The sequence below is a fragment of a genome, unplaced genomic scaffold (assembly GCF_019419815.1).
Source record: "Pyrus x bretschneideri cultivar Hongxiangsu unplaced genomic scaffold, Pyrus_bretschneideri_v1 Contig1, whole genome shotgun sequence".
NCBI classification, from domain to species: domain Eukaryota; kingdom Viridiplantae; phylum Streptophyta; class Magnoliopsida; order Rosales; family Rosaceae; genus Pyrus; species Pyrus x bretschneideri.
This window is the reverse complement of record NW_025999390.1, coordinates 339886-365200: the sequence shown is the minus strand read 5'-3', so window position 1 is coordinate 365200 and position 25315 is coordinate 339886. Positions and strand designations below refer to the sequence as shown.

The 25315-nt window shown below is 39.0% G+C and overlaps 4 protein-coding genes and 2 pseudogenes across 5 annotated transcripts; 4 read left to right on the top strand and 2 right to left on the bottom strand.

Annotated features, from left to right (window-relative positions):
- The first annotated feature begins 5764 nt into the window (after positions 1-5764).
- Positions 5765-12547, top strand: LOC103929236. The gene is given in 12 exon segments (XM_048574704.1): positions 5765-6141; positions 6399-6529; positions 6622-6855; positions 6939-7209; positions 7303-7493; positions 10582-10653; positions 10655-10819; positions 10821-10986; positions 11280-11410; positions 11502-11735; positions 11826-12081; positions 12175-12547. Coding segments are annotated over 12 exon segments (2343 nt in total). The 5' UTR covers positions 5765-5846; the 3' UTR covers positions 12372-12547.
- Positions 12548-14039: 1492 nt separating this feature from the next.
- LOC103929230 (GDSL esterase/lipase EXL1-like) lies at positions 14040-15744 on the top strand. Its single transcript, XM_009338385.2, has 5 exons — positions 14040-14504; positions 14604-14734; positions 14822-15055; positions 15136-15394; positions 15535-15744. The coding sequence occupies exons 1-5, from the start codon at positions 14252-14254 to the stop codon at positions 15735-15737; spliced, it is 1080 nt and encodes a 359-aa protein (XP_009336660.2). The 5' UTR covers positions 14040-14251; the 3' UTR covers positions 15738-15744.
- A 581-nt stretch (positions 15745-16325) lies between these two features.
- LOC103929219 lies at positions 16326-18655 on the top strand. 2 transcript variants are annotated; one of them, XR_007258336.1, is made up of 3 exons: positions 16326-16651; positions 16791-17404; positions 17814-18655. XR_007258336.1 is itself a non-coding variant. In XM_048584083.1 (3 exons), the coding sequence occupies exons 1-3, from the start codon at positions 16449-16451 to the stop codon at positions 17857-17859; spliced, it is 438 nt and encodes a 145-aa protein (XP_048440040.1). In that variant the 5' UTR covers positions 16331-16448; the 3' UTR covers positions 17860-18655. The 2 variants fall into 2 exon arrangements, 1 of the variants encoding a protein (XP_048440040.1); XM_048584083.1 differs by having other exon boundaries at positions 16331-16651; positions 17216-17404.
- A 770-nt stretch (positions 18656-19425) lies between these two features.
- Positions 19426-20617, top strand: LOC103927489 (SKP1-like protein 1B). The gene is made up of 2 exons (XM_009336419.3): positions 19426-19764; positions 20204-20617. The coding sequence occupies exons 1-2, from the start codon at positions 19468-19470 to the stop codon at positions 20375-20377; spliced, it is 471 nt and encodes a 156-aa protein (XP_009334694.1). The 5' UTR covers positions 19426-19467; the 3' UTR covers positions 20378-20617.
- LOC125473876 lies at positions 20425-23181 on the bottom strand (annotated as a pseudogene).
- A 1335-nt stretch (positions 23182-24516) lies between these two features.
- LOC125480215 lies at positions 24517-24629 on the bottom strand (annotated as a pseudogene).
- Between the last annotated feature and the right edge of the window lie 686 nt (positions 24630-25315).

The following is a 25315-nucleotide window of genomic DNA, read 5'->3' as shown; positions in this document are numbered from 1 at the left end:
ATAAATCATGCTTTATTTAGAATTGTAATATTATTTTGGGTAAATTACATATAACTACCTCAATTATTGGGTCATTAATAGTTTCATACCTCGTCTTTAAAAAGTTTCAATATCATACCTTATCTTCGAATTTGTTGCAATGTCATACCTTTCGTCAGTTATCTATCGATTCCTCTGTTAAATGTTGACGTGGCATTAGGTGGGTCCACTTTCTATTAAAAAATTAAAAAAATTAACTAAACATTAAACATTAAAAAAAAAAAAAAAAAACCAATACCTAGATCCCATCACCCCACCTCCCCCCCCCTCAACACTCGAAACCCCATCCCCTTCATCATCTTCCCCATCTGTCGTCCTCCTTACCCCCAAAACCTTCCTTCCAAACCCAAAACCCCACCCCCCATCTCCCCCGTAACCCCCCTTTCTCCCTCCCTCTCCTCCTAACCACCTCCCTCTCCTCCACTCTCTTCACCTCCTTTCTCATTCAAAACTTAAAAAAATAAAAAAAATAAAAATAAATAAATAAAAAGAAAAAGAAAAACCAGCTGAGGTGGTCCGAGGAAGGAAGGGTTGGGTGGGGTGCGACGATCTGGACAATTTGGGTTCAAATTTGTTTATGAATATATATATATTAGACTTTGAATGGGAGGGAAGGTGAAGAGAGTGGAGGAGAGGGAGGTGGGTGGGAGGAGAGGGAAGGAAAAAGGGGGGGGGGGTTGTGGGGGAGGTGAATGTGGGGTTCTGGATATGAAGGTTTTTTGGGGGGGGGGGAGGGGGGGAAGGGACGACATATGGGGTTAGTTAATATTTAATTAATATTTTATTGATTTTTTAAATATTTTTAATAAAAAGTGGGCTCCACCTCATGCCACGTCAGCATTTAACAGAGAAATTGACAGACAACTGACGGAAGGTATAACATTGCAACAACTTCGAAGATAAGGTATGACATTGAAACTTTTTAAAGACGAGGTATGAAACTGTTAATGACCCAATAGTTGAGGTATGAAACTGTTAATGACCCAATAGTTGAGGTAGTTTTATGTAATTTACCCGAGCTTATAATTAAGAGAGACGCGCAACATTGATTGATTTGATATTTATGAATTCTCAGCTATATACGTCAACTGTATATCAAGAGGGTACGATCCCCCACCAAGCAACTTCCACATCAAGCAATTAAGAGTCGTCGTGGTGGTGGTTAAGCATCGAGCTTCGTCTATAATTGATTAGATGGCCATCAACACATAAAATAACATTAGTTTAATCACATATGCATAAATCATGCTTTATTTGAGAATTGTAATATTATTTTGGATAAATTACATAAAACTACTTCAACTATTAGGTCATTAACAGTTTCATACCTCGTCTTTAAAAAGTTTCAATGTCATACCTTATCTTCGAATTTGTTGCAATGTCATACCTTTCGTCAATTGTCTATCAATTCCTCTGTTAAACGCTAACATGGCATGAGGTAGGCCCACTTTCTATTAAAAAAATTAATTAAATATTAACTAAATATTAAAAATTAAAAAAAAAAAAAAAACCCAGATCCCATCACCCCACCCCCCCCCCCCCCCCAATAACCCTCGAAACCTCATCCCCTTCATCATCTTCCCCATTTGTCGTCCCCCCTACCCCCCAAAACCTTCATTCCAAATCCAGAACCCCACCCCTATCTCCCCTGCAAGCCTCTTTTCTCCTTCCCTCTCCTCCTAACCACCTCCCTCTGCTCCACTCTCTTCACCTCCCCTCCCATTCAAAACTTAAAAAAAAAAAGAAAAAAACCAGCTGAGCTGGTCCAAGCAAGGAAGGGTTGGGTGGGGTGCGACGATTTGGACAATTTGGGTTCAAATTTGTTTTTGATATATATATATATATTTTTTTTTTTTTTTTTTTGTTTTTTGGACTTTGAATGTGAGGGAAGGTGAAGAAAGTGGAGGAGAAGGAGGTGGGTGGGAGGAGAGGTAGGGAAAAGGGGGGGTTGCAGGGGAGGTAGGGGGTGGGGTTCTGGGTTTGGAAGGAAGGTTTTTTTGGGGGGGGGGGGGACGACGGATAGGGTTAGTTAATATTTAATTAATAATTTATTGATTTTTTTAAATATTTTTAATAGAAAGTGGGCTCCACCTCATGCCACGTTAGCATTTAACAGAGGAATTGATAGACAACTGACGGAAGGTATGACATTGCAACAAATTTGAAGATAAGGTATGACATTGAAACTTTTTAAAGACGAGGTATGAAACTGTTAATGACCCAATAGTTAAGGTAGTTTTATGTAATTTACCCAAGCTTATAATTAAGAGAGACACACAACATTGATTGATCTGATATTTATGAATTCTGAACGTATACGTCAACTGTATATCAAGAGGGTACAATCCCCCGCCAAACAACTTCCACATCAAGTAATTAAGAGCCGTCGTGGTGGTGGTTAAGCATCGAGCTCCCTCCATAAATGATTAGACGACCATCAACACATAAAATAACATTAGTTTAATCACATATGCATAAATCATGCTTTATTTGAGAATTGTAATATTATTTTGGGTAAATTAAATAAAACTACCTCAACTATTGGGTCGTTAAACTGTTAATGACCCAATAGTTGAGGTAGTTTTATGTAATTTACCCGAGCTTATAATTAAGAGAGACACACAACATTGATTGATTTGATATTTATGAATTCTCAACTGTAAACGTCAATTGTATATCAAGAGGGTATGATACATTGCCAAACAACTTCCACATCAAGCAATTAAGAGCCGTCGTGATGGTGGTTAAGCATCAAGCTCACTCTATAATTGATTAGGCGCCCATCAGCACGTAAAATAGCTTTAGTTTAATCACATATGCATAAATCATGCTTTATTTAGAATTGTAATATTATTTTGGGTAAATTACATAAAACTACCTCAATTATTGGGTCATTAATAGTTTCATACCTCGTCTTTAAAAAGTTTCAATATCATACCTTATCTTCGAATTTGTTGCAATGTCATACCTTTCGTCAGTTATCTATCGGTTCCTCTGTTAAATGTTGACGTGGCATTAGGTGGGTCCACTTTCTAGTAAAAAATTTTAAAAATTAACTAAACATTAAACATTAAAAAAAAAAAAAACCAATACCTAGATCCCATCACCCCACCTCCCCCCCCCTCAACACTCGAAACCCCATCCCCTTCATCATCTTCCCCATCTGTCGTCCTCCTTACCCCCAAAACCTTCCTTCCAAACCCAGAACCCCACCCCCCATCTCCCCCGTAACCCCCCTTTCTCCCTCCCTCTCCTCCTAACCACCTCCCTCTCCTCCACTCTCTTCACCTCCTTTCTCATTCAAAACTTAAAAAAATAAAAAAAATAAAAAATAAATAAATAAAAAGAAAAAGAAAAACCAGCTGAGGTGGTCCGAGGAAGGAAGGGTTGGGTGGGGTGCGACGATCTGGACAATTTGGGTTCAAATTTGTTTATGAATATATATATATATATATATATATATATATATATATATATATATATATATTAGACTTTGAATGGGAGGGAAGGTGAAGAGAGTGGAGGAGAGGGAGGTGGGTGGGTGGGAGGAGAGGGAAGGAAAAAAGGGGGGGGGTTGTGGGGGAGGTGAATGTGGGGTTCTGGATATGAAGGTTTTTTGGGGGGGGAGGGGGGAAGGGACGACATATGGGGTTAGTTAATATTTAATTAATATTTTATTGATTTTTTAAATATTTTTAATAAAAAGTGGGCTCCACCTCATGCCACGTCAGCATTTAACAGAGGAATTGACAGACAACTGACGGAAGGTATAACATTGCAACAACTTCGAAGATAAGGTATGACATTGAAACTTTTTAAAGACGAGGTATGAAACTGTTAATGACTCAATAGTTGAGGTATGAAACTGTTAATAACCCAATAGTTGAGGTAGTTTTATGTAATTTACCCGAGCTTATAATTAAGAGAGACGCGCAACATTGATTGATTTGATATTTATGAATTCTCAGCTATATACGTCAACTGTATATCAAGAGGGTACGATCCCCCACCAAGCAACTTCCACATCAAGCAATTAAGAGTCGTCGTCGTGGTGGTTAAGCATCGAGCTCCGTCTATAATTGATTAGATGGCCATCAACACATAAAATAGCTTTAGTTTAATCACATATGCATAAATCATGCTTTATTTGAGAATTGTAATATTATTTTGGGTAAATTACATAAAACTACTTCAACTATTGGGTTATTAACCTTTTCATACCTTGTCTTTAAAAAGTTTCAATGTCATACCTATACCTTATCTTCGAATTTGTTGCAATGTCATACCTTCTGTCAGTTGTCTGTTAATTCCTCTGTTAAATGCTGACGTGGCATAAGGCGGGCCCACTTTGTCACATCCCGGCCCTGCTCGACCACCGTAGCACGATATTGTCCGTTATCTTCGAATTTGTTGCAATGTCATACCTTCTATCAGTTGTCTGTTAATTCCTCTGTTAAATGCTGACGTGGCATAAGGGGGGCCCATTTTGTCACATCTTGGGCCCGCTCCACCACCGTAGCACGATATTGTCCGCTTTGGGCCCTGACCATGCCTTCACGGTTTTGTTTGTGGAAACTCATACGAGAACTTCCCAGTGGGTCACCCATCATGGGAGTGCTCTCGTGCGCTACTCATTTAACTTCGGAGTTCCCATAGAACCCGAAGCCAGTGAGCTCCCAAAAAGCCTCGTGCTAGGTAGGGATGTGAATATACATATAAGGATCACTCCCCTAGGCGATGTGGGATGTCACAATCCACCCTCCTTAGGGGCCCGACGTCCTCGTCGGCACACACGCGGCCAGGGTTAGGCTCTGATACCAAATTGTCACAGTCCCGGTCTAGGGTCCACCATATCCCGGGCTTGCTCCACCACCGTAGCACGATATTGTCCGTTTTGGGCCCCGACCATGCCCTCACGGTTTTGTTTCTGGGAACTCACACAAGAACTTCCCAATGGGTCACCCATCATGGGAGTCCTCTCGCACTGCTACTCGCTTAACTTCGGAGTTTCCATGGAACCCAAAGCCAGTGAGCTCCCAAAAGGCCTCGTGCTAGGTAGGGATGGAAATATACATATAAGGATCACTCCCCTGGGCGATGTGGGATGTCACACACTTTCTATTAAAAAAATTAATAAAATATTAAAAGTGGGCTCCACCGGGGGAATGGGGTGTTCTTATTATCTTGTTAGTTATATATCAGCCTGGAGGGCTTAATTAAGCCACCTAAATATTTATTGCATGTTGAAAGTTAGAACAACCAAAGAAGAGTGACGTTACACACTTACACTTACCATCTCAAGTATTGGTAATGCACATTATTGTATATTGTTATTATTTATTTTTTGAACAAACGATAGTATGTTCATTAAGGGATGAAGAGTGAGCTTAGTCTTACAATGAATTTGCCATAATAATGTGATTCAATTTTACATTTAGCGAGAATTGAACCTAATGAGTTTAAATTTTGAAATTTCTGTTTTTCCAATACACAAATGTCAAAATTTAAACTCATTCAACATTGATAAATAAGATGGTGAACAAAAATATTCTTCATTTTTTATATCACATTTGTATCACTTCTTTAATTGAGGTAGAGCTCAACAACACATCTAAGTCCCATCATTATTAAAAAAGGTGGTACAAATATAGTGTAAAAAATGTGATAAGAGTAACATTAATTGTTGACAGCTAAATATTTATTTGGGTTGTTAATAAATGAATACCATCTGACTGCTTCGCTTCAGAAAAATCTATTTCTCGAACCTTTTTTTGGTCCAGACTCGATCTTAACTATATATTGTCCAGATGCATGCAGTTGCAGGAGGACTAGGGCTATTTAGTCCTAAACTGGGCAGGCTGCAGATGCTGTCATATGTAATTTTCGTGATTTTCTTCTGCAATATTATTAGTAAGAATAATGTCATTGAGGCAGCTGTCCCGGCTGTTATTGTATTCGGAGATTCGATTGTTGATACCGGCAACAACAACGAAAACTTCAGGACATTTGCACGCTGCAATTTCCTTCCCTACGGAAAAGACCTCAAGGGAGGAATGCCAACCGGCAGATATTCCAATGGAAAGGTTCCCCCAGACTTCATAGGTTGTCATCACCATCATCATCATCATCATCATCATCATCATCATTGAACACTAATAAAAGATTACTAACTGGTATTAATTATTATGATAATTGAGTTCGGAATAAACTTTGAACCCTAGCCCTTGCTTTTTGTGAAAAATCCGAGAATATAATTTTCATGTTTAATTTTGTCCCAGAAATTCTGAATAATTATTCACATATACAATAAAATGTTCAATTAACCCTACTCTATGTTACGATTTTTTTTTCATGTACAGTGGAAGCATTGGGAATCAAGGAGCTGTTGCCGGCATATTTGGATCCAACCCTGCAGCCTAATGACCTCCTTACCGGTGTTGTCATAGCTGCCGGTGGTGCAGGTTATGATCCGTTGACAGCAAAACTTGCTGTACGACCTATATATTTAAGCTCTAATCCTTTGTTCTTTTGTTAATTTTAATTTTTTTCCTCCTCCATTAATTCTGGAATTCGATTGTGTAGGCAGTTGCATCGCTATCTGACCAATTGAAACAGTTCAAGGAGTACATAGAAAAGCTGAAAGGAATTGTTGGAGAGGAGAAAACAAACTTCATCATACAAAACAGTCTGATTCTTGTGGTAGCCGGCAGCAACGATATTTCTAATACCTATTTTCTTAGCGGTGTTAGGGAATTGGAGTATGACGTTCCTTCTTACACCGACTTCATGCTCAAATATGCCTCTGATTTTATCAAGGTGTGTATTTTCTTGATTCAGATTGCTAAAAATGAAAAATGTACATTGCCTCACAATTTAATTGATGTAGCTAGTTAGCAAAGTTATGAATTTTGTAGGACTTGTATGGATTGGGGGCACGAAGAATAGGCGTACTAAGTGCACCACCTATCGGATGTGTGCCTTCTCAACGAACGGTAAAAGGAGGCATACAAAGAGATTGTGACGAAAAACAAAACCAAGCATCACAGCTGTTCAATTCCAAGCTCTCTATGGAGATGGACCACCTTAACAAAAACCTGCCAAACTCGAGAGTGGTCTACATTGACATCTATAATCCGCTACTCGATCTCATAAAAAACCCAGCTAAATACGGTAAGATGTTTCATTTACTTTGCCCAGCTAGCTTTATTACATTTCTTATAAATTAGTAAAGATTTATATGTTTGTGTCGATCCATGCCGGCAGGGTTTGAAGTTGCGAATAAAGGGTGTTGTGGTACTGGCACCATTGAAGTAACAAAACTGTGCAACCAGCTCCAACCTGCAGGAGTCTGCATAGATGACTCTAAGTATGTTTTTTGGGACAGCTACCATCCAACCAAAAGAGCGTACAAGATCATTGTGAAGCAGATTCTCGACAATTATACCAGCCTCATCATCTGAGACAACTCATTATATCTTTACAAATGAATAAAACCCTTCAAATTCCCTGCTTGGAATAACGATTTGTAAAATTGATTTGTTCTGGACTTAGGTTGATCAAAGAGTTATGTGTTGCTTTATGATTTAAGTCGACATGGTTTTGTTATATGTGTTGCTTTATGATTTAAGTCGACATGGTTATGTGTTTTGTTATATGAAACTGTTGACCCTCAAAATTACAAAGCCTACGTGGTGCGCAGGCCGAGTAACTAATGAGCTAACTACGTCATTCGGTTGAGGTGGGGCGTCCCAACTCGTCGGCCGAGGAGTAAAATTTGCTGATGTTGCATTGAGCGCGTTGTTGACTTCTTGATCTTGCGACTGCGGCCGAGGAAGGAACAAGTCTCGGCCTTTGGATTCTCGAGCCTGAAGACAAGGTTGCTAATTCTGCGAAGTTCACGAATCATCGTTGTCGGATTCGGTCACAATGATTATATTCGTGAGAGTATAAGCACGTCGAATCGACACCAGACTATATGGACACAAATACTCAAAGATGACGTATGTCTTGATGGTAAAGGTGGTTCGGCCGTCAGAATGCCGAACTCTGAAACTCACTTGTGAGTATCCAATCATAAAATTACTCGGCGTTCAATGTGCCAAATGTCGTAACTCGTAACACCTTACTTCGCCGAGAAGGCTAATAAGATGACCTTTGCCAATAAGGATTAGGAAACCCTTATCGACCGAGACTTGAATAGGTAACCAATCGACCTCGATGTAGTGCTGTTTATCCAAACTGAATGTGTTCCTTGGTCGATTGATTCCACGGCAACTAGTGCTGTTTATCCAAACTGAAGATGTTCGCCGGTTGCCTCCATAGTGTTGTTTATCCAAACTGAAGATGTGTTGGCGGAAAAAGAACATGAAAAATCTCAAGTTTGTTTGAGAGGTTTGTGCAGGGCAATTGTGTGTTGAATTGGAGAGACTTTAATTGCGCACTCTGTTCTCTATTTATAGCAGTAAGAACAAATCCTAACCATACTTGAACTAGGACTTCTTACCCCAATCCATCTTATCTCGGCCAATCCCCCTTCTATTAGGATTTTGAATTCAACCTCTTATTAGGCCACATTCATTTCCACTTTCCGGTATCTTTATCTGGCCGAGAATCCTTACTGCATCAGGACTTAACCTCTTCATTCATCTGCTTCGCAATAGGGCCCACCACTTCCTATTCATCTGGAATATTTTTTTCCCAAATAGGACTTGACCGACTTTAGTTAGGCGGCCCATGAACCGGCCGGTTTGTAGCAATCCTCGAGCAGCGCTTCTGGGCCGAGAGCAATTCCATACTCGGCCTAGCCCAATAATTTTAAGTCCAAACAGAAACAAAGAAATCAGACATATTAACAAGATAAACAAGAATTATATATAGCTTCTTGAAATCATTCACACGTATATATTCGGAACAAAAACATGTTTAGATGCATAAATCTGTTTATCGATATGAATTAGACCAATAGAGAATTTGACACGTGGAGACCACTGAGATACAGATGGCAGCATTAAGAAACCATAATTTTGAAGTATTTTTGAAGAATCCGCGAAGCAACGTTTCCTGCACCGGCAGCTCTTTATGTCGATCGGGTGAAGTGAATACAAACATTATATAGATAAATTAGTACATGTGAACGGACTGAATTGGCTTCACAATATACCTGTTTTTATTGCTCCATTACCACAACAGCCAAATTGTGTAAGAAGCACTTTAACTACTTTTTGAGATTTCGCTTGTATTTTTACTCATAATTGGTCTAAACAACATTTTTACCAAAAGTGTTTTTAGTCACTTTAATAGCACTTCTAAACAAGCGCTACAACTTTGTAAAGTAGGTTTTTTTCTCACTTGACCTAAATTTCATGGAACTTGAAAGTTAATCACATTTGGTTTGAGACGGACTCAACTGTAGTGATTCACTACGTAAACTCTCCTAGTTCTATTATTCCTTGGTATTTGCATGTTGATTGGAGTAATTGCTTGTGGCCAGTTAGGCATATGCATGTTTATGTTTCCCATATTTTTAGCGAGGGCAACTGTGTAGCCGATGCCTTAATTAACTTTTTGTGCAGATCATGATCCATATTACTGGTGGTCTAGTCCAACGTTCTTTCATGTGTAGCGTTTGCTTATATTCATGATCTTTCTGCTTCTACCAACTATTGTTTTAGATGATTTTTATCATATATTTTCTTTGTAAGTAGAGTTCTCTTATCGTGTTACTTGCTATATATGTTATTTCCATCAACGAAGTTTAGCTTTATATCTCCCTCATTTGTATTTCACTCAAAACATAGCCTAATTAAAGCCTGCTTTCTCTTAGTTATTTTAAAATCGTATATTTTAAAATAAAATAAAATGACATTATGCATGAACTGATGCGTGAGACATTTGTCGAAACTTTCATTAAAATTGTTCTCTAATGTAGAAAATCTAAAGGGAAGAAAATAAATTTTTTATCTTATTAGTTCTGTATCAGTATGGAGAGCCTATTAAGCCACCTAAATTAATTGTTGCATGTTGAAAAAAGTTAAAACAACTAATTATTTATTTGCTTTGTTAATAAATGGACGCCATCGACTGACAGCTTGCTTGAGAAAAATCTATGACTCGATCTATACGTATATATTGTGAGGATGTGAGGGTAAAATTTCACATTAGTATGAAATTAAATCATATAAGAGATTGAACTACTCCTCATATCGTCAATTAATTTAATGATGCAACAAAACCTAATGACGACACGAAGTGCGAGACCAAACATGCAAAGACTTATAAGAGGGATGTAGCCCAACTTTCTTTGTGTAGGCAACCTCAACTGTCTTTGTGTATAAAATGGTTTATAAGAGGGATGCGGGCAACCTCAACTTTTTTTGTGTATAAATTTACAACAAACACAACAGCCAATCATATAAAATTCACCAGAAACAATGGGAAACTAATATAAATTCACAACAAACACAATAAACAATCATATATAAATTGATTAAATTCACAAGAAACAATCGAAAACTAATATAAATTCACAATCGGAAATTAAAGACCCACAAGTTTATGCTCATTTCTTTTCGATCATTTGTTTTTGTGTACCTGCAACTTGGGGATTTAATTGTCCAGAATGCATGCAGATGCAGGAGGACTAGGTCTGTTTAGTCCTAAACTGGTCAGGCTGCAGATGCAGTCGTCATATGTAATTTTCGTGATTTTCTTGTGCAATATTATTAGTATGAGTAACGTTACTGAGGCAGCTGCGACAGTCAAGCTACCGGAGAATGTGACCTATCCCGGCTGTTATTGTATTCGGAGATTCGATTGTTGATACCGGCAACAACAACGAAAACTTCGGGACATTTGCACGCTGCAATTTCTTACCCTATGGAAAAGACCTCAAGGGAGGAATGCCAACCGGCAGATTTTCCAATGGAAAGGTTCCCTCAGACTTCATAGGTTGTCATCACCATCATTATCACAATCATCGTCGTCATCATCATCACCACCATTAAACACTAATAAAAGATTACTAACTGGTAGCCACTCTGGCTTTGCTTTTTGTAGAACTTCGTAAAACAGATCAAAAACTGTGCGCTAACTCCTAGTTTTTTGTGAAAAATCCGAGAATATAATACGTTTTATCTCTAATTTTGTCCCAGATATTCCGAATAAATATTCTCTTATAGACTTATACAATAAAATGTTCAATTAACCCTCCTCTATGTTACGATTTTTTTTTTCATGTCCAGTGAAAGCATTAGGAATCAAGGAGCTGTTGCCGGCATATTTGGATCCAACCCTGCAGCCTAATGACCTCCTTACCGGTGTTGTCATAGCTACCGGTGGTGCAGGTTATGATCCATTGACAGCAAAACTCGCGGTACGACCTATATATTTAAAGCTCTAATCCTTTATTCTTTTGTTAATTTTATTTTCCCCTCCTTCATTAATTCTGGAATTCGATTGTGTAGGTAGTTGCATCGCTATCCGACCAAATGAAACAGTTCAAGGAGTACATAGAAAAGCTGAAAGGAATTGTTGGAGAGAAGAAAACAAACTTCATCATAAAAAACAGTCTGATTTTTGTGGTAGCCGGCAGCAACGATATTTCTAATACGTATTTTCTTAGCGGTCTTAGGAGATTGGAGTATGACGTTCCTTCTTACACCGACTTCATCCTCAAACATGCCTCTGATTTCGTCAAGGTGCGTATTTTCGTGATACAAATTGCTAAAAATGAAAAATGTTCATCTTTTCACAATTTAATTGATATAGCAAAGTTATGAATTTTGTAGGACTTGTATGGATTGGGGGCACGAAGAATAGGCGTACTAAGTACACCACCCATCGGATGTGTACCATCTCAACGAACGTTAAATGGAGGCATACAAAGAGATTGTGACGAAAAGCAAAACCAAGCATGCCAACTGTTCAATTCCAAGCTCTCTGTGGAGATGGATCGTCTTAACAAAAACCTGCCAAACTCGAGAGTGGTCTACATTGACATCTATAATCCGCTACTCGATATCATAAAAAACCCCGCTAAATACGGTACGATGTTTCATTTACTCTGCCTAGCTAGCTCCATTACATTTCCTATAAATTAGTAAAGATTTATATGTTTGTGTCGATCCATGTCGGCAGGGTTTGAAGTTGCAAATATAGGGTGTTGTGGAACTGGCCTTATTGAAGTAACAAAACTGTGCAATCAGCTCCAACCTGCAGGGGTCTGCACACATGACTCTAAGTACGTTTTCTGGGACAGCTACCATCCAACCGAAAGAGCATACAAGATCATTGTGAAGCAGATTCTCGACAATTATTCCAGCCGCTTCTTCTAAGCAAGTATTGATGTGATTTTAAAAAAAAAAATTTGTATATGTTGTAATGTTAAAATAAGCAGTTGTAAAATAAAACAGTTTAAAAAAAACTGCTTCTACATGAGAGTAAATAATTGTAAAATAAAGTAGTTAAATGTGTGGTAAATTGTTTATAATAATTTATGTTCATATAATAATTTATCTCTACTAATTAATAAAACACTCATTGTTAACCAAAATCCTATGAAATTACAAGTTTAACCTTCTAATTAAACAGAACATGAATAAGAAATAATATGGGGCAGAAATGTAATTTCATATAACCAAATTTTAGTGTTTTTTTTAAGTCTCACCTACATGTAATCCTAATATATTTCTACTTAAAAAAAATAAAAATAAAAATAATTTCTCACTCCCACGTTCTCTATCACTCTCCTCCTCTTTTCTTCTATTTCAAAAACAAAAATAAAAAATTTTCTCACATGCCCATATGCTCGTATTTAATTAAAATAAGACGCTCCCCTTACCTCATCTTGTCCGCCTCATCGTCGCTCCCTTCCTCATGATTTAGCGGAGTTGGTGCAATTTCATGGCTTTTCTTTCCCACTTTAAGCTTTACCAAAGACAGTCTTTAACGAACCCATCTGCAATTTCATGGCTCTTTTCCCACTTTAGGCTTTATCAAAGACACAATCTTTAACGAATCCACTTTAATTTCTTTGGTTTTTTATCTGGGTTTGGCTTGTTTGGTGATTTGGGAGTCGTTTTCTCATCTGGGTAACTGCGAAATCCCACTTGCAGGGATCCCAACGGCGATGATTGTTGAAGCTAGGAATAATGAAAGACGTAGTGGCGGGAGAAAGACAGAGGGAAGATTCCCCGACAAGCTCAACCACCCACAGTTTCTCTTCTACTTCAACTGATTCTCGCCCGGATTCACCGCTCGAGGTCTGATTCGATCGTCGTGTCAAGGTTGAAGAGGTCCGAACCTGGCCTTCTTATGAAATTGTAAATTTAGTTAATTAACTTTAATCTAGAATTTGAGGATAAATTTGAAAAGTTCAAATCTGGAAGGAGAAGGGGACCCCAGTAAGACCCACTGCATGCTGCGGTCTGTAAGATTAGGCGCCGTGATAGGTGGTCTCAAGGGCGGCGCCTGAGTATTGGAACCGGCAACAACAACGAAAAGGTTGGCAAAGATCCATATAGACTAGCTTCGCGTCTGTAAAGTTAACATTGATGCAATCAAATTCAGATGATAACTTTGAATTGAACTCTCCAATCCAAACACTCCATCAGTAACCCTCCTCCGGTTCTGCCAAATGGTGTGCATCCTAATTCTGCATCACCGAAAACACCAATTCGCCTCGCCCCGAGGCAATATATAAATCTTCAAAGTCAGTAATTAGCACTATGCGAATCTCCAAACGCGAACACTCCTTGAAATTTAAATGTTCCATTTTCTGCAGCAGGCAGCTGCGCGCTCCTCGGTGGCCGCAGCTACATAAGTCGTGGTGCAGGAACAGAAACATAATTGCAGCTGAAGTACTAACAAAGCTAAATTCTTGTAAAAAGTTACAGAAAGCATATTCACACAAAGAAGTAGTAGCACTCCTTCATATCAATTTTATTTTTAAGGTTCACTTGTATATGATTAGGACTCAATTATCATGCAGGGGAAGAACGATGAATTTTGTAGGTGCATTTTAGAGTGTTTCAATTAATATGATCAGAAAGCACGCCTTTTGCATGCGCGGTAACAGATCCCTGCAAGCAATTGATCCCGAAGTCACGCAACTGACACTCACACATATGGTGAATTCTTCTTGCGTGTTTATAATTCCATACGTAATGCGAGTCATGAGAAAACTTCATTGTTTTCTCCTGCAGTATTAGCTGCAATGACCAGTTTATTTTTCTTTTTGCTTGGTTCTCTAGACCTGATATTCTCTACTGCCCAAGCAACTGTGAAGCTACCAAAAAATGTTACAATTCCTGCTGTTTTTATGTTCGGGGATTCAATCGTTGATACAGGCAACAACAACAACCTTGTAACAATTATTAAAAGCAATTTTCCCCCGTATGGAAGAGATTTTATGGGAGGAGTGGCTACCGGAAGATTTGGCAATGGCAAGGTGCCCTCAGACATCGTTGGTGTGTAATAATCTCTTAATCATATATTATTATACATAATACAAGTCCTAATCAAATTAATTACTAATGTTATCGGGTACTAATTAATTCTTTTTTCAGTGGAGGAACTGGGAATCAAAAAACTTTTGCCGGCGTATCTTGATCCGAATCTCCAAGAGAAGGACTTTGCCACCGGAGTAAACTTTGCTTCAGGCGCTTCAGGATTCGATCCATTAACATCTGAGATGATGGTACACACATAAATAATATCTACTCATTTTTTTCTTGATTTTAGTCATATTTTGCTGAATAGTATGATAAAAAAAAATGATCATCAGTCTGTTATACCGCTATCGGAACAATTGCTACTGCTGAAAGAATACAAAGAGAAGCTGAAAAATTATGTTGGAGGAAAGAGAGCAAAGAGCATTGTAAGCAAGAGCCTACACTTTGTGGTAACAGGCAGTGACGACCTAGTGAATACCTACTTTCATACACCCGCACGCTCCTTGCAATACAATATAGATGCCTACATTGATTTTATGGTGGCCGAGGCTTCAGCCTTCGTGCGGGTATATACTTCAACTTCTCTGGCTCCAAGTACGTGAACATGTTATAAAAGCAGTACTAATTAAATATAAACTAAACTAAGGAATTATATGCATTGGGAGCACGGAGGATTGTCATTTCTGGGCTACCACCGGTTGGATGTTTGCCATCAATGAGAACTGTAGACGGAGGTTCAGAAAGAAATTGTGTTGCGAGATACAATCAAGCAGCAGAGTTGTTCAACTCCAAGCTATCCGTGGAGGTGGACCGCCTTAACAAGCAGCTATTCCATGCCAAACTGGTCGTTTTGATGGATGTCTACGGTCCATTCATGGATATCATCCTCAAGCCACAAAAATATGGTACTAATTCAATTATATCTACATTTTGCTTCATTCATTCGAGCGATTTCTAATCCAATCGAAAACACACTTGGGTACAGATGTGACACATTGTCCTAGCCAAGTTAATTACGTGAAGTCTGATGAATTTATGCATGCAGGATTTAAAGTTGAAGACAAAGGTTGTTGTGGAACAGGAAGAATAGAGGTTGTCAGATTGTGCAATCGATTGTCTCCAAACACATGCAACAATACCAGAGAGTACGTTTTCTGGGACAGTTATCATCCAACTGAAAGAGTATACAAGTTATTTGTCCCAAAGTTACTCCAAAAGTGCATTAACGACTTATTCAGCCAAAGATAAAGGGGTTATATACCTTGCTGAAGAACTTACTAATTTAGTCAAAATTAATCAGTATTTATTTATGTACTAATCATGGTATGCTTCATACTTGATGTTGATGGAGAAATAAAACAAAAGGGTATTGAATTTGAGTCATCAAAACAATGATTATAAAGGGAATATTGAGAACTTCTTCTATAGCAATTTAGTATCAGAATCTCGACAATTATAAGTTTTATATAAATACATAGAGTTTGTGTTGTTTGAGAAAAATGACCCATCAGCTAACCACTTTTCACGTTCTAATTGATTCTTAGCGAGTGATATTTATTTTGTGCTGTTTCCTTGTTGATAAGTCAACATAGTATTTTTCTGTTATGCTTAAAATTATAAGAAATTCTCCGAAATTATATATTTGAAAATCTCAGCTGCTGAACTTATTAATTTTTACTATGCTGTCGATATCTGATTTTGACTAATTCAACCATTAAGATTTGAGTTACGGTCATTTTACCTAATTTTCTTAAAATTATTAAACATAAAAAGCTAACTTTTCAACTCGGACCAAAGGAAAACCAGCGTGGCATGGACCAGGACCAGTGTTTATATTTTAAGCAAAAAGAAAAAGAAGACGAACGAAGCAAAATGAGAAAAGAAGTAAGTTCAGTGGACCAAATACTTGCCGGCTTGCTGCTCTCGCGTTGAGTCTGGATTTTGAAATTCCAGCGGTTTATGTACGTAAAAAACCCTCGGAGTTTCCGAAAAATCGCTTCCAGTAATCCTTCGTTGTCTGGGTCAGTAGGTGTTGGTAAGGTTTCTAAAATGGAACCTGTAGCTTTTGTTCAGACAAGATACGAGGTTTCACGAAATCGACCCAGGAATTGTTCGACAGCCTCGTCCATGGCCGCCCTCAGCCTTCAGCTCGCCGACATCCGGTATTTCCGAAAATGCTCCTTCCTTTTTTGTCACATGTATTTTTATGTTTTAATTTGTTTTGCTGTTTGCTTAATCAGATTTAATTATTTAATAACCAACCTTAAGCGAAGCTGATAGTAATTTGATTTAAAATACTAGAGCACCCATGGTGAGAAATTTTGGGGAATGTTCTGCTACAAGTGCTCTTATTGGAAGAAATTCAAAATTCAAGTCTGGCAGCCTGGCAGGTGCTTCTCCGGAATGCACTTATAAGTGCCTCTATAACCCAGAAGCATTTTTAGTTTTTGCTGCTAAGCACTGCTAAAAGCAGTTTGATTATATGAATTGAAAGCACTTTTGGCAATTCCAGAAGCATTCCGAAACAAGCTTTTATTCAGATTATATAGATGACAAATAAAGCACTAAGCTATTAAACACTTACATGAGGATGAGGTTGATCTCTTGGGGGCATTCTTACTTGTGCTTAATAGTGAGGATGAGGTTGATCACAGCTCTGATGCTCTTACTCGAGCCGGAATGAGAACTGAGATTGATTCGAGGTTTGTTTTTGAAACTACTGTTAGGGAGAATGATACGCTTGTTGCAGAATTCGTGGCCGGCCAAAAGCACAAGAGTAGGCTTTCTGATCTTTCAGAATGCCCACTTTCTCTAGCAAAAGCTTCCTATATGTTAGCAACTGGTTGTCTGCAATTGCAATTCCAGTGGGAGCTCAGTGCAGGGATGTTGTGGTTCTTACTAGTCCTTCTCACCAGGTATTACACGCATTGATGTCAATGGTTTCCTAGATTGTTTCCAGTATTCCTTTTCCTTTTCTTTCTGATATATGTTTGCACCAGTGGAAATTGGAATGCTTTTCAGGTGCTTATTTGATAGTATTAAGGTCATGACTCACAAAGTAATATCTACCTAACGATTGTATCTGTTTGCTTACAGAACATTTAACGCTTATATAATTTGCATATGGCTTACTCGGTGTTTATCCTCGTCCGTGATCTTTTCGGTTCTTTAAGTTTACTTTGAGAATCAGCTAGGGTCACCATATCATTGGTAAGAGTGTTTATTTTGTGGCAATCATGCCTGTAAATTTTACATATTTTGGTGTTATATCGGTCTTGTTATGGATTTTAGTAAATCAGAGATGATTTTCTTTTCTCATGACAGGGGAAGGGCCTTACTGATCGTTCATCATTTGGGCCACCTCTTCTAAATCAACACAATGGCAGTGCAATTGGCTTAATGGTGAAAAAAATCAAATGTTGTCGCTTCCTTGGCTCAGTTTGTTTCCGTACTAGCAACGCAACCGAGTTCAGGTAGAGTTGGGCGCTGCTTAAGCACCTTTGGGCAAATTGTCTATCAACTTCCTAGAGAAACAAAGCTGTCGCTTCTGGGTCTGCACCAAATACCTAAGTTATCAAGTGAATGTGGGGAGCATAGAATTGGAGCTATTACAATTCCTTTTAGCAGTTTGGTGCCTCGCAAATCCCCCGAGACAATGATTGAAGCCCTTGTTCCACCCCTAGGAACAAACTCGCAGGACAATCGGTCAACTGGATCTGTTGCTCTAATGTTGGAATCAGAACTTGATGAGTTCACAAAGCTTGGGGGTTGGATTGAGATGAAGCAGTCGAATCCCAAACATATAGAATGGGCTCTGACCGTTGCTGATGATTCGGAAGATTCAGTTGGATGGGCAATAGGTTTAAATGGGATATTTGACTTCATCTTCCGGAAATTTTACCATCCGAACATTTTGATTTGTTGAACCTTCAATTAAACATTCAATTTGTGCTAAAAACTCCCATGACAAGAACTCTATTACATGTTACGTTTAAAAATAACGCCTTCAATTAAATGTTCAATTTGTGCTAAAAACTCACATGACAAGAACTCTATTACACGTTATGTTTAAAATTAACGCCACATACGTGTTATGTATTATAGAGCTGACAACATTTTCAAATAGTCAATAATGCACATCATTTGATTTGGTTTACAGCTTGCTATTGATAAGGGTGCTTCTGATCTTCATATTGTGTGAATTGAATCACATTTACAGAGAAAAAAAAATATTGTGATGGATCAGTTGGCCAATTGAAGTTATAACATAGATATTGGTGGTCTTGTATTTGATAAGCCTCATGTTTGAATTAAATCAGCTCTCATTGATGATTCTGCCAGAGTCTCTTGGACTCGTTTCGCTGTTGTTTTGTTGTTATCTTTGGGTTGTAATCTCTATTCTTCACCCAAAAAAAAAAAAACCTAATGAAAATGACTTGAAAACTTTGAGTTTTAACGATAAGAACAAAATAAAGAGTAAAGTAAATAGTACTAGGATTGACTTTTTGTGTAAAAATATGACTTTTCGTTAAAGTAAACGAGACATGAGCTTTTCGATAAAGTTATCAAAAAAAAAAATGAGAGTGAGAATTATTTTAAGGAAAACTAATGAAAATAACTTGAAAACTTTGAGTTTTAACGATAAGGACAAAATAAAAGGTAAAGTGAATAGTACCCGGTTTAACTTTTTAATGTAAAAATATGATTTTTCGTTAAAATGAACTGCAGGTTTTTCGTTAAAACTCTCATTATTTTATCGTAAAACTATTCCGATCCCGTTGTAGGCCATCAAAACATATATGGCTTTTATAAAATTACTAAATTATTAAATTAAAATATTATTAGAATAAGAAGCTAGGTGTCGGGCTTCTTATAAAATTACTTTGTTTTGTTTGTCCTCCAAATTCTCCAATTCTCTATCAAATCCCAATATCATCTCTCTCGCTCGGGTTTTCAGGTGAAGGCAGCAATCCAAACGATGTCGTCGGAGAGGAAGATAACTCTGAAGAGCTCGGACGGGGAGACTTTTGAGGTGGACGAGGCGGTGGCTTTGGAGTCTCAGACGATAAAGCACATGGTGGAGGACGATTGTGCCGACAACGGGATCCCTCTGCCCAACGTCACCAGCAAGATCTTGGCGAAGGTCATCGAGTACTGCCGGAAGCACGTCGAGGCCGCTAAGCCCGAAGAACGCCCCGCCGTTGATGAAGACCTCAAGGCTTGGGACGCCGAATTCGTCAAGGTCGACCAGGCCACGCTTTTCGATCTCATCCTGGTCTGCTTCTTTTTTCCTCCTTTTTCGATTCTGCTGTTGCAGTTCGATTACTTTACTGCTTTATTACTTTAGGGTTTCTGATTATCTGATTTCTGATTGACGTTTTTAGAAACTTTTAGGGGAACAAATTCGTGAATTTGTTTGTCTTAGTATTAAATATTTTTTAATTATGATTCGTGCTTATATATTTACTAATCACTTGATGACCACTAGATTACAGCGGGCCAGTTTGGCAGAAAAAATTTAGAAGTGCTTCTGGGTGTGAGGAAGTGCTTCTGAAGCGCTTGGATTTTTAATAATTTTTACTTGTCTCTAGGCCCTAGCAAAAGATTTTATGAAAGCACCCAATGTATGTTTCTTTGTACTATTATGTATTTCTGTATTCTGTTGGTAGTAAAACTAATTGAGAAAACATGGTATCGAGTTGTGTTGTTTATAGGCTGCGAATTATTTGAACATAAAGAGCTTGCTGGACCTGACTTGCCAAACAGTGGCGGACATGATCAAGGGAAAAACACCTGAGGAGATTCGCAAGACGTTCAACATTAAGAACGACTTTACTCCCGAGGAAGAGGAGGAGGTTCGCAGGGAGAACCAATGGGCTTTTGAGTGAAGGGCCTGGAGATGAACTCTTTTATGAGCTGTGGTTGTGGAGTGCTGTTTCTATCTGTTATCTGAAGCGTTTTGTGACTTAGTTTCTATCTGTTATCTGAAACGTTTTGTGACTTAGTGAAGTCCTTTACGACTATTATTTACTTCCACCTCACTTCTAGCTCTTCTAGACCTGCAAACTGTGATGTTAAGTGGTTCTCTTTTGTTATGATAATATATTTAAAATGTGGTTCTTACTCTATTTTTCGTTCTTGTCTTCTGATTTGATTGATTGTTTAGGCAGAATGAATTTCCGATTTGATATGGCCTCTTTGATTTTACCCAAATCATTGCATTTTAATTTATGTGTAGAGATTGTAGTCTTTTCCAATATATTGGAAACTGGCATTGGTAAGGCCGGATTGTGATGAAACCATAGTGAGTCGGATGTGGTGATTAGGGAAGATGAATGATTGAAATAAAGATTGGCTTCTGTTGTAGGCAGGGGCTTCCCCTTCCAAATTGACTGTGGAGGTCAGCTTAAGTTTTCATTGAAATCCTTTGGAGTTATTTCATGACATGCCAATCTCTTGGTTTCTTGTGGTGTTGCATTTGATTAGCAGGTCGGGGTTTTATTTTGTGTTAGCATTTCATTTAGCAGGTGTTTGCGGGTTTTACTTTGTCCGTAGCTTCGTCGTGTTTGCTAGATTATTAGGTCAGATGTTTATTGCAGAGGCAACACAAAGCGATGATAGTTATAACTTGATTTATTGAAATACTTCCTCTCAGTTTTCAAATGTCTGTAACGAAAGGACTTCAGACTTTGTACTTTCCGTTTGTCCATGTTACAGACCCAAACATATCTTCCTTGGGAGAGAAAACCACTAGGTAACTCAACTTCTGGTTGTTCTTGGAAAATTGCAGCTTTTCAGGAATCACTTTCACAGTTAGACCGCTAGGTGCATCCACAGTAGCGCTGAAAACCGTTCGCCATCTCCTGCAACATTCGTAACCTTCCTGGTTACGTTCTTGCTCTCTTTTCCATTAAAGTTGGAAATTGCTATTGAAGGGTAGTTGACGTTGGATATGTAATCAGCATTGGAGTCCTTGGGGCAAGAAAATTCTTTGGGAACAGTTCTTGAGATGGTTTTAATTTTCGATAAGTCGTAGCCATAGTAGCACAGGTAGTTCAAGTAGTCAACGGTTTCGGTTTCGTAAACCAGCCCTGGTTGTCAGGGTCCGGTTGTCGTCACTTCCCCTGCGCCATAGTCGTACGGCGTGGCTGAAGAATTTTTCTCTGTGGTAAATGGGATTCCCAGATTGTTTGTTTGAGATGCTGCAAAGAAAGAAAGTTGCATTTAAACTTCCGAGCTCAGAAGTAAAACATGCTGTGAAATAAGAATCTCGACCTGTGGTGATGATCGCTGATCTGATCGCAGAGGGACTCCATGTTGGATTTTGAGATTTGACAGTGGCCGCTACACCCGAAACATGGGGGCATGCCATGGAAGTCCCCGAGAGGATATTGAATTGCGGCGGATCCTTTCCTTCTAGAGCGACAGACGAACTACTTTAGAAATATTCGTATTCTCTTTTCTTGGAAAATTAGGCATCGGAAATGAGAAGCCAGCTTGCTTGCCTTGAGAATGTTCCTTGTGCCGGATGCAGGTCCTCCGGCTGAAAAATTTACGACGATGGGCGCTGGTTTATACTTGGTCACCGTCACTGTTGGTAAGATGGTTGCAACTGGGTTTCTTGACAAATAAGTAATCGATTAATTTTGAGATGAAGGTCCAATTGATGAAGTTAAATTTGGCTTGGTTTTGAGTTAGGGTTACCTGGTTGAGTTGATATAGGAGAGGATTTCTTGACCGTCCTTAACACTGATGACGGTTGCCAGAAGTGCTACGTATGTACCTGCAGCTACCCCCCGGATGTTCTACTTGAAAAATGACACCTGCTCCGCCCAGACTCTTCACTGTGTCAATCTGGCCATTCCTCGAAGAATCACCGCTGGTGTCACACAGAACAACCTTCCCTTTGATCTTTTCTGCCTCCATGGAATTTACTTCGCAGTTTCTGAAAACTGTACATGAAGCAATGTGATCGGAGAATCACAGATATCCAATCAGAAATTTTAGGGATGGAGCCGGAAATCGCATTGCTACCTTGCACTAAGTTCATTAGCGTCATGTGTGCCGGCAGACAGAGCATAAACCAACGAGTACACGGGCAATTTTTCGAGTTTGGAAAAATTTATGCCTCTCCCCTTGATCACCTTGCCCCCTCCCAACACCACATCAGACTCAAAATCTCGGTCAATGGTGGTGGCGCCAACTGTCAAAATCCAAGGTGCCACGTTCACAACGGTTTCAGGGTAAGGGCCACCATTCCCGGCGGAGCAGGCCACGGCAATCCCCAGCTCCACCGCATGGAACGCTCCGATCGTAATGGGGTCATTGCTCAACTCCGGCGCAGACCAACTGGCTGAACCAAGCGAGAGGGATAGAACGTCTACCCCGTCCGCAATCACGTCGTCAAGGGCAGCTAAAATGTCGGAGCCGGGACAACCTCCATACGAGCATACCTTGTACATGGCGATCCTTGAACCCGGGGAGCCTCCTATGGCAGTCCCAGCTGCTACGCCGTAGTAGGACGCACCTGGTACAGCGGTCCCTGCTACTGTTCCTGCCACGTGGTTGCCGTGTCCCAGTGTATCCCTTGGTGAATCAATCTGTATCCCTTGGTGAATCAATCTCTGTTGTGCCATCAGATTCAGAAGTGTTAGAGCAACTCCAGCGTTGGAGCCCTCTCCTGGCAATACACTATTCAATCCACCTAATGAACAGTAATTGTCCTTAATGAACAGTAAGTAGCCCTGGCAATAGAATTTGCATCTCCTCCGTTACACTTCAATAGCCTTGGCAATAGGCAATAAAATTAGTATTTTTTTATTTATAAAATTAATACAAAATAATTTTAATTGTAATATCGGATAAGATTTTTAATCGTTCTCGTTGCGCCACGTGTCATTATCCGAAGTATTATTAAATAATACAAAATAATACAATTATTGGTGATGGATTTCTGATAAGATTATTAACCAATCACGTCGCGCCACGTGTCATAATCGGTTCACAATCTTTGAGGATAGATTTCCATCAGATTTTTAACGAATGACGGCATGCCACGTGTCATAATCTGTTCACAATCTTTGATGATAATGAGAAGGTATTTATAGAAAAGTAAAAACAATTTTTTTTACAATTTTTTTCAGATTTTTTAGATATTTTTTTGAATTTTTTACAATTTTTTTTAAATTTTTATTCAATTAATTAATCTCTGCCGTTGGATATAAAAAAATTTGAATTCCAACACTCCAGATTGTGCCACGTGTCACAACGGTAACTTTTCAGATTTTTAAAACTATTTTTTCATTTATTTTTTAATTTATAAAGCATTTTAATATCCACCGTTGATCTCAGATCGAACGGTGGATATTAAATCTGACTTTTTTTTTTTTTTTTACCGTTGAGATCTAACGGTCCACATTAAGTGACCGTTAAGATCTAACGCACCGTGGGAAGCCACGTGGCTTCCCAACCGTAACTGACGGATTCTTTTTTTTCTGATTTTTGTGTCGGCGACGCGCCCCCACGCACGGGTGGGGTGCACGCGCCTGACACAAAAAAAATTAAATAATGCGCTGACGCCACCCTGGCGTCAGCCTTGCGTCACCCCCACCTCGGGCTCAAGGGCTGGCAATCCCTCACGGGCCCTGAGCTCGGGCCTCCCCCATCCACCGGGCTCCCCCACGCTGGACCGACGCCACCGACCCTCGGGCCATTGTTTTGGACCCCGTCCCCCGAGCAAAACCCCACGCTGGGGATGCTCTTATATAAAACCTTGCTCCTATCAACTTCCTGATCGTTCATCGCAAAAATAACATATTGTTTAGTACCTATAATTTCACGAAATATATCAATTTTCGTAACACATTTAAATCATGATTAGTAAATTACCTATTACAGTTGGAGGAATTGAAATCATGGGATTTCATGCACGTTCCTTTCCACCGTGACGGAACCGGACCCGTATCTTTGTCATTGAAACTCTCCGACTCTGGCCATATACCTAGATTCAATTTTTGGTTTCGTTATTAATCACCTGCGAACCTTAAGTCAATTCATGTGTGTCATTCTTGCGCGTGGAACATGCTAATTTTCTCTGTATTGTTCCAATTTTAACGTAAGGACAATCTCAATTTTGTTACCTGTGTCCAAAATACCGATAATGGTGTCAGTTCCATCGGTGGTAACTGATGAAACTCTGTCCGTGGTTTTTGAGTTAAGATTTGAGTCGATTTTTAAAGCAGTTTGATACTTGAGGAAATCCCAGGAATGAGTAGTGTGGAGTTTCAATAAGGGATCGGGAAAAACTGATACAACTCCACGTTTTTCAGCAATGGATCGCGCCTCTTCGTTCGAGAGACGACCCGCAAACCCTGAGAAACCATGCTTGTAAGTGTACACCACTGCATTTGGTTTCCTGCACCCACAAATATAACCCTTACTAGTCAACTTTCAACTTCAAGTAATTTCCTCTTACAATAAACATATGAAATCAAAATTTTAACGAAAGAATAAAGTAGTAAAGTTTAGGAAGGGCGAACAGCTTAACTAGTTACGACTTAGTAGGATAACCTATTTAATTAGTAGATAGACAGACACGTTAATCATATTAGTTCCAACTATGTCATATCTTCATCTTCATGTTACACGTACGTGTACATGATTAAATCGACAGCCTGATTATACTTAAAAATATAAATAGAATTACCGACCGTGTTCTGACAGAGCTGAGAAGCTGAGCATGATCATCCTTTAAGGAAGAAAGATCGTCACTACTTGTTGATGAGGCTGCTGCGGAACCCATGTACACGATATAAACGCGGTCGCTC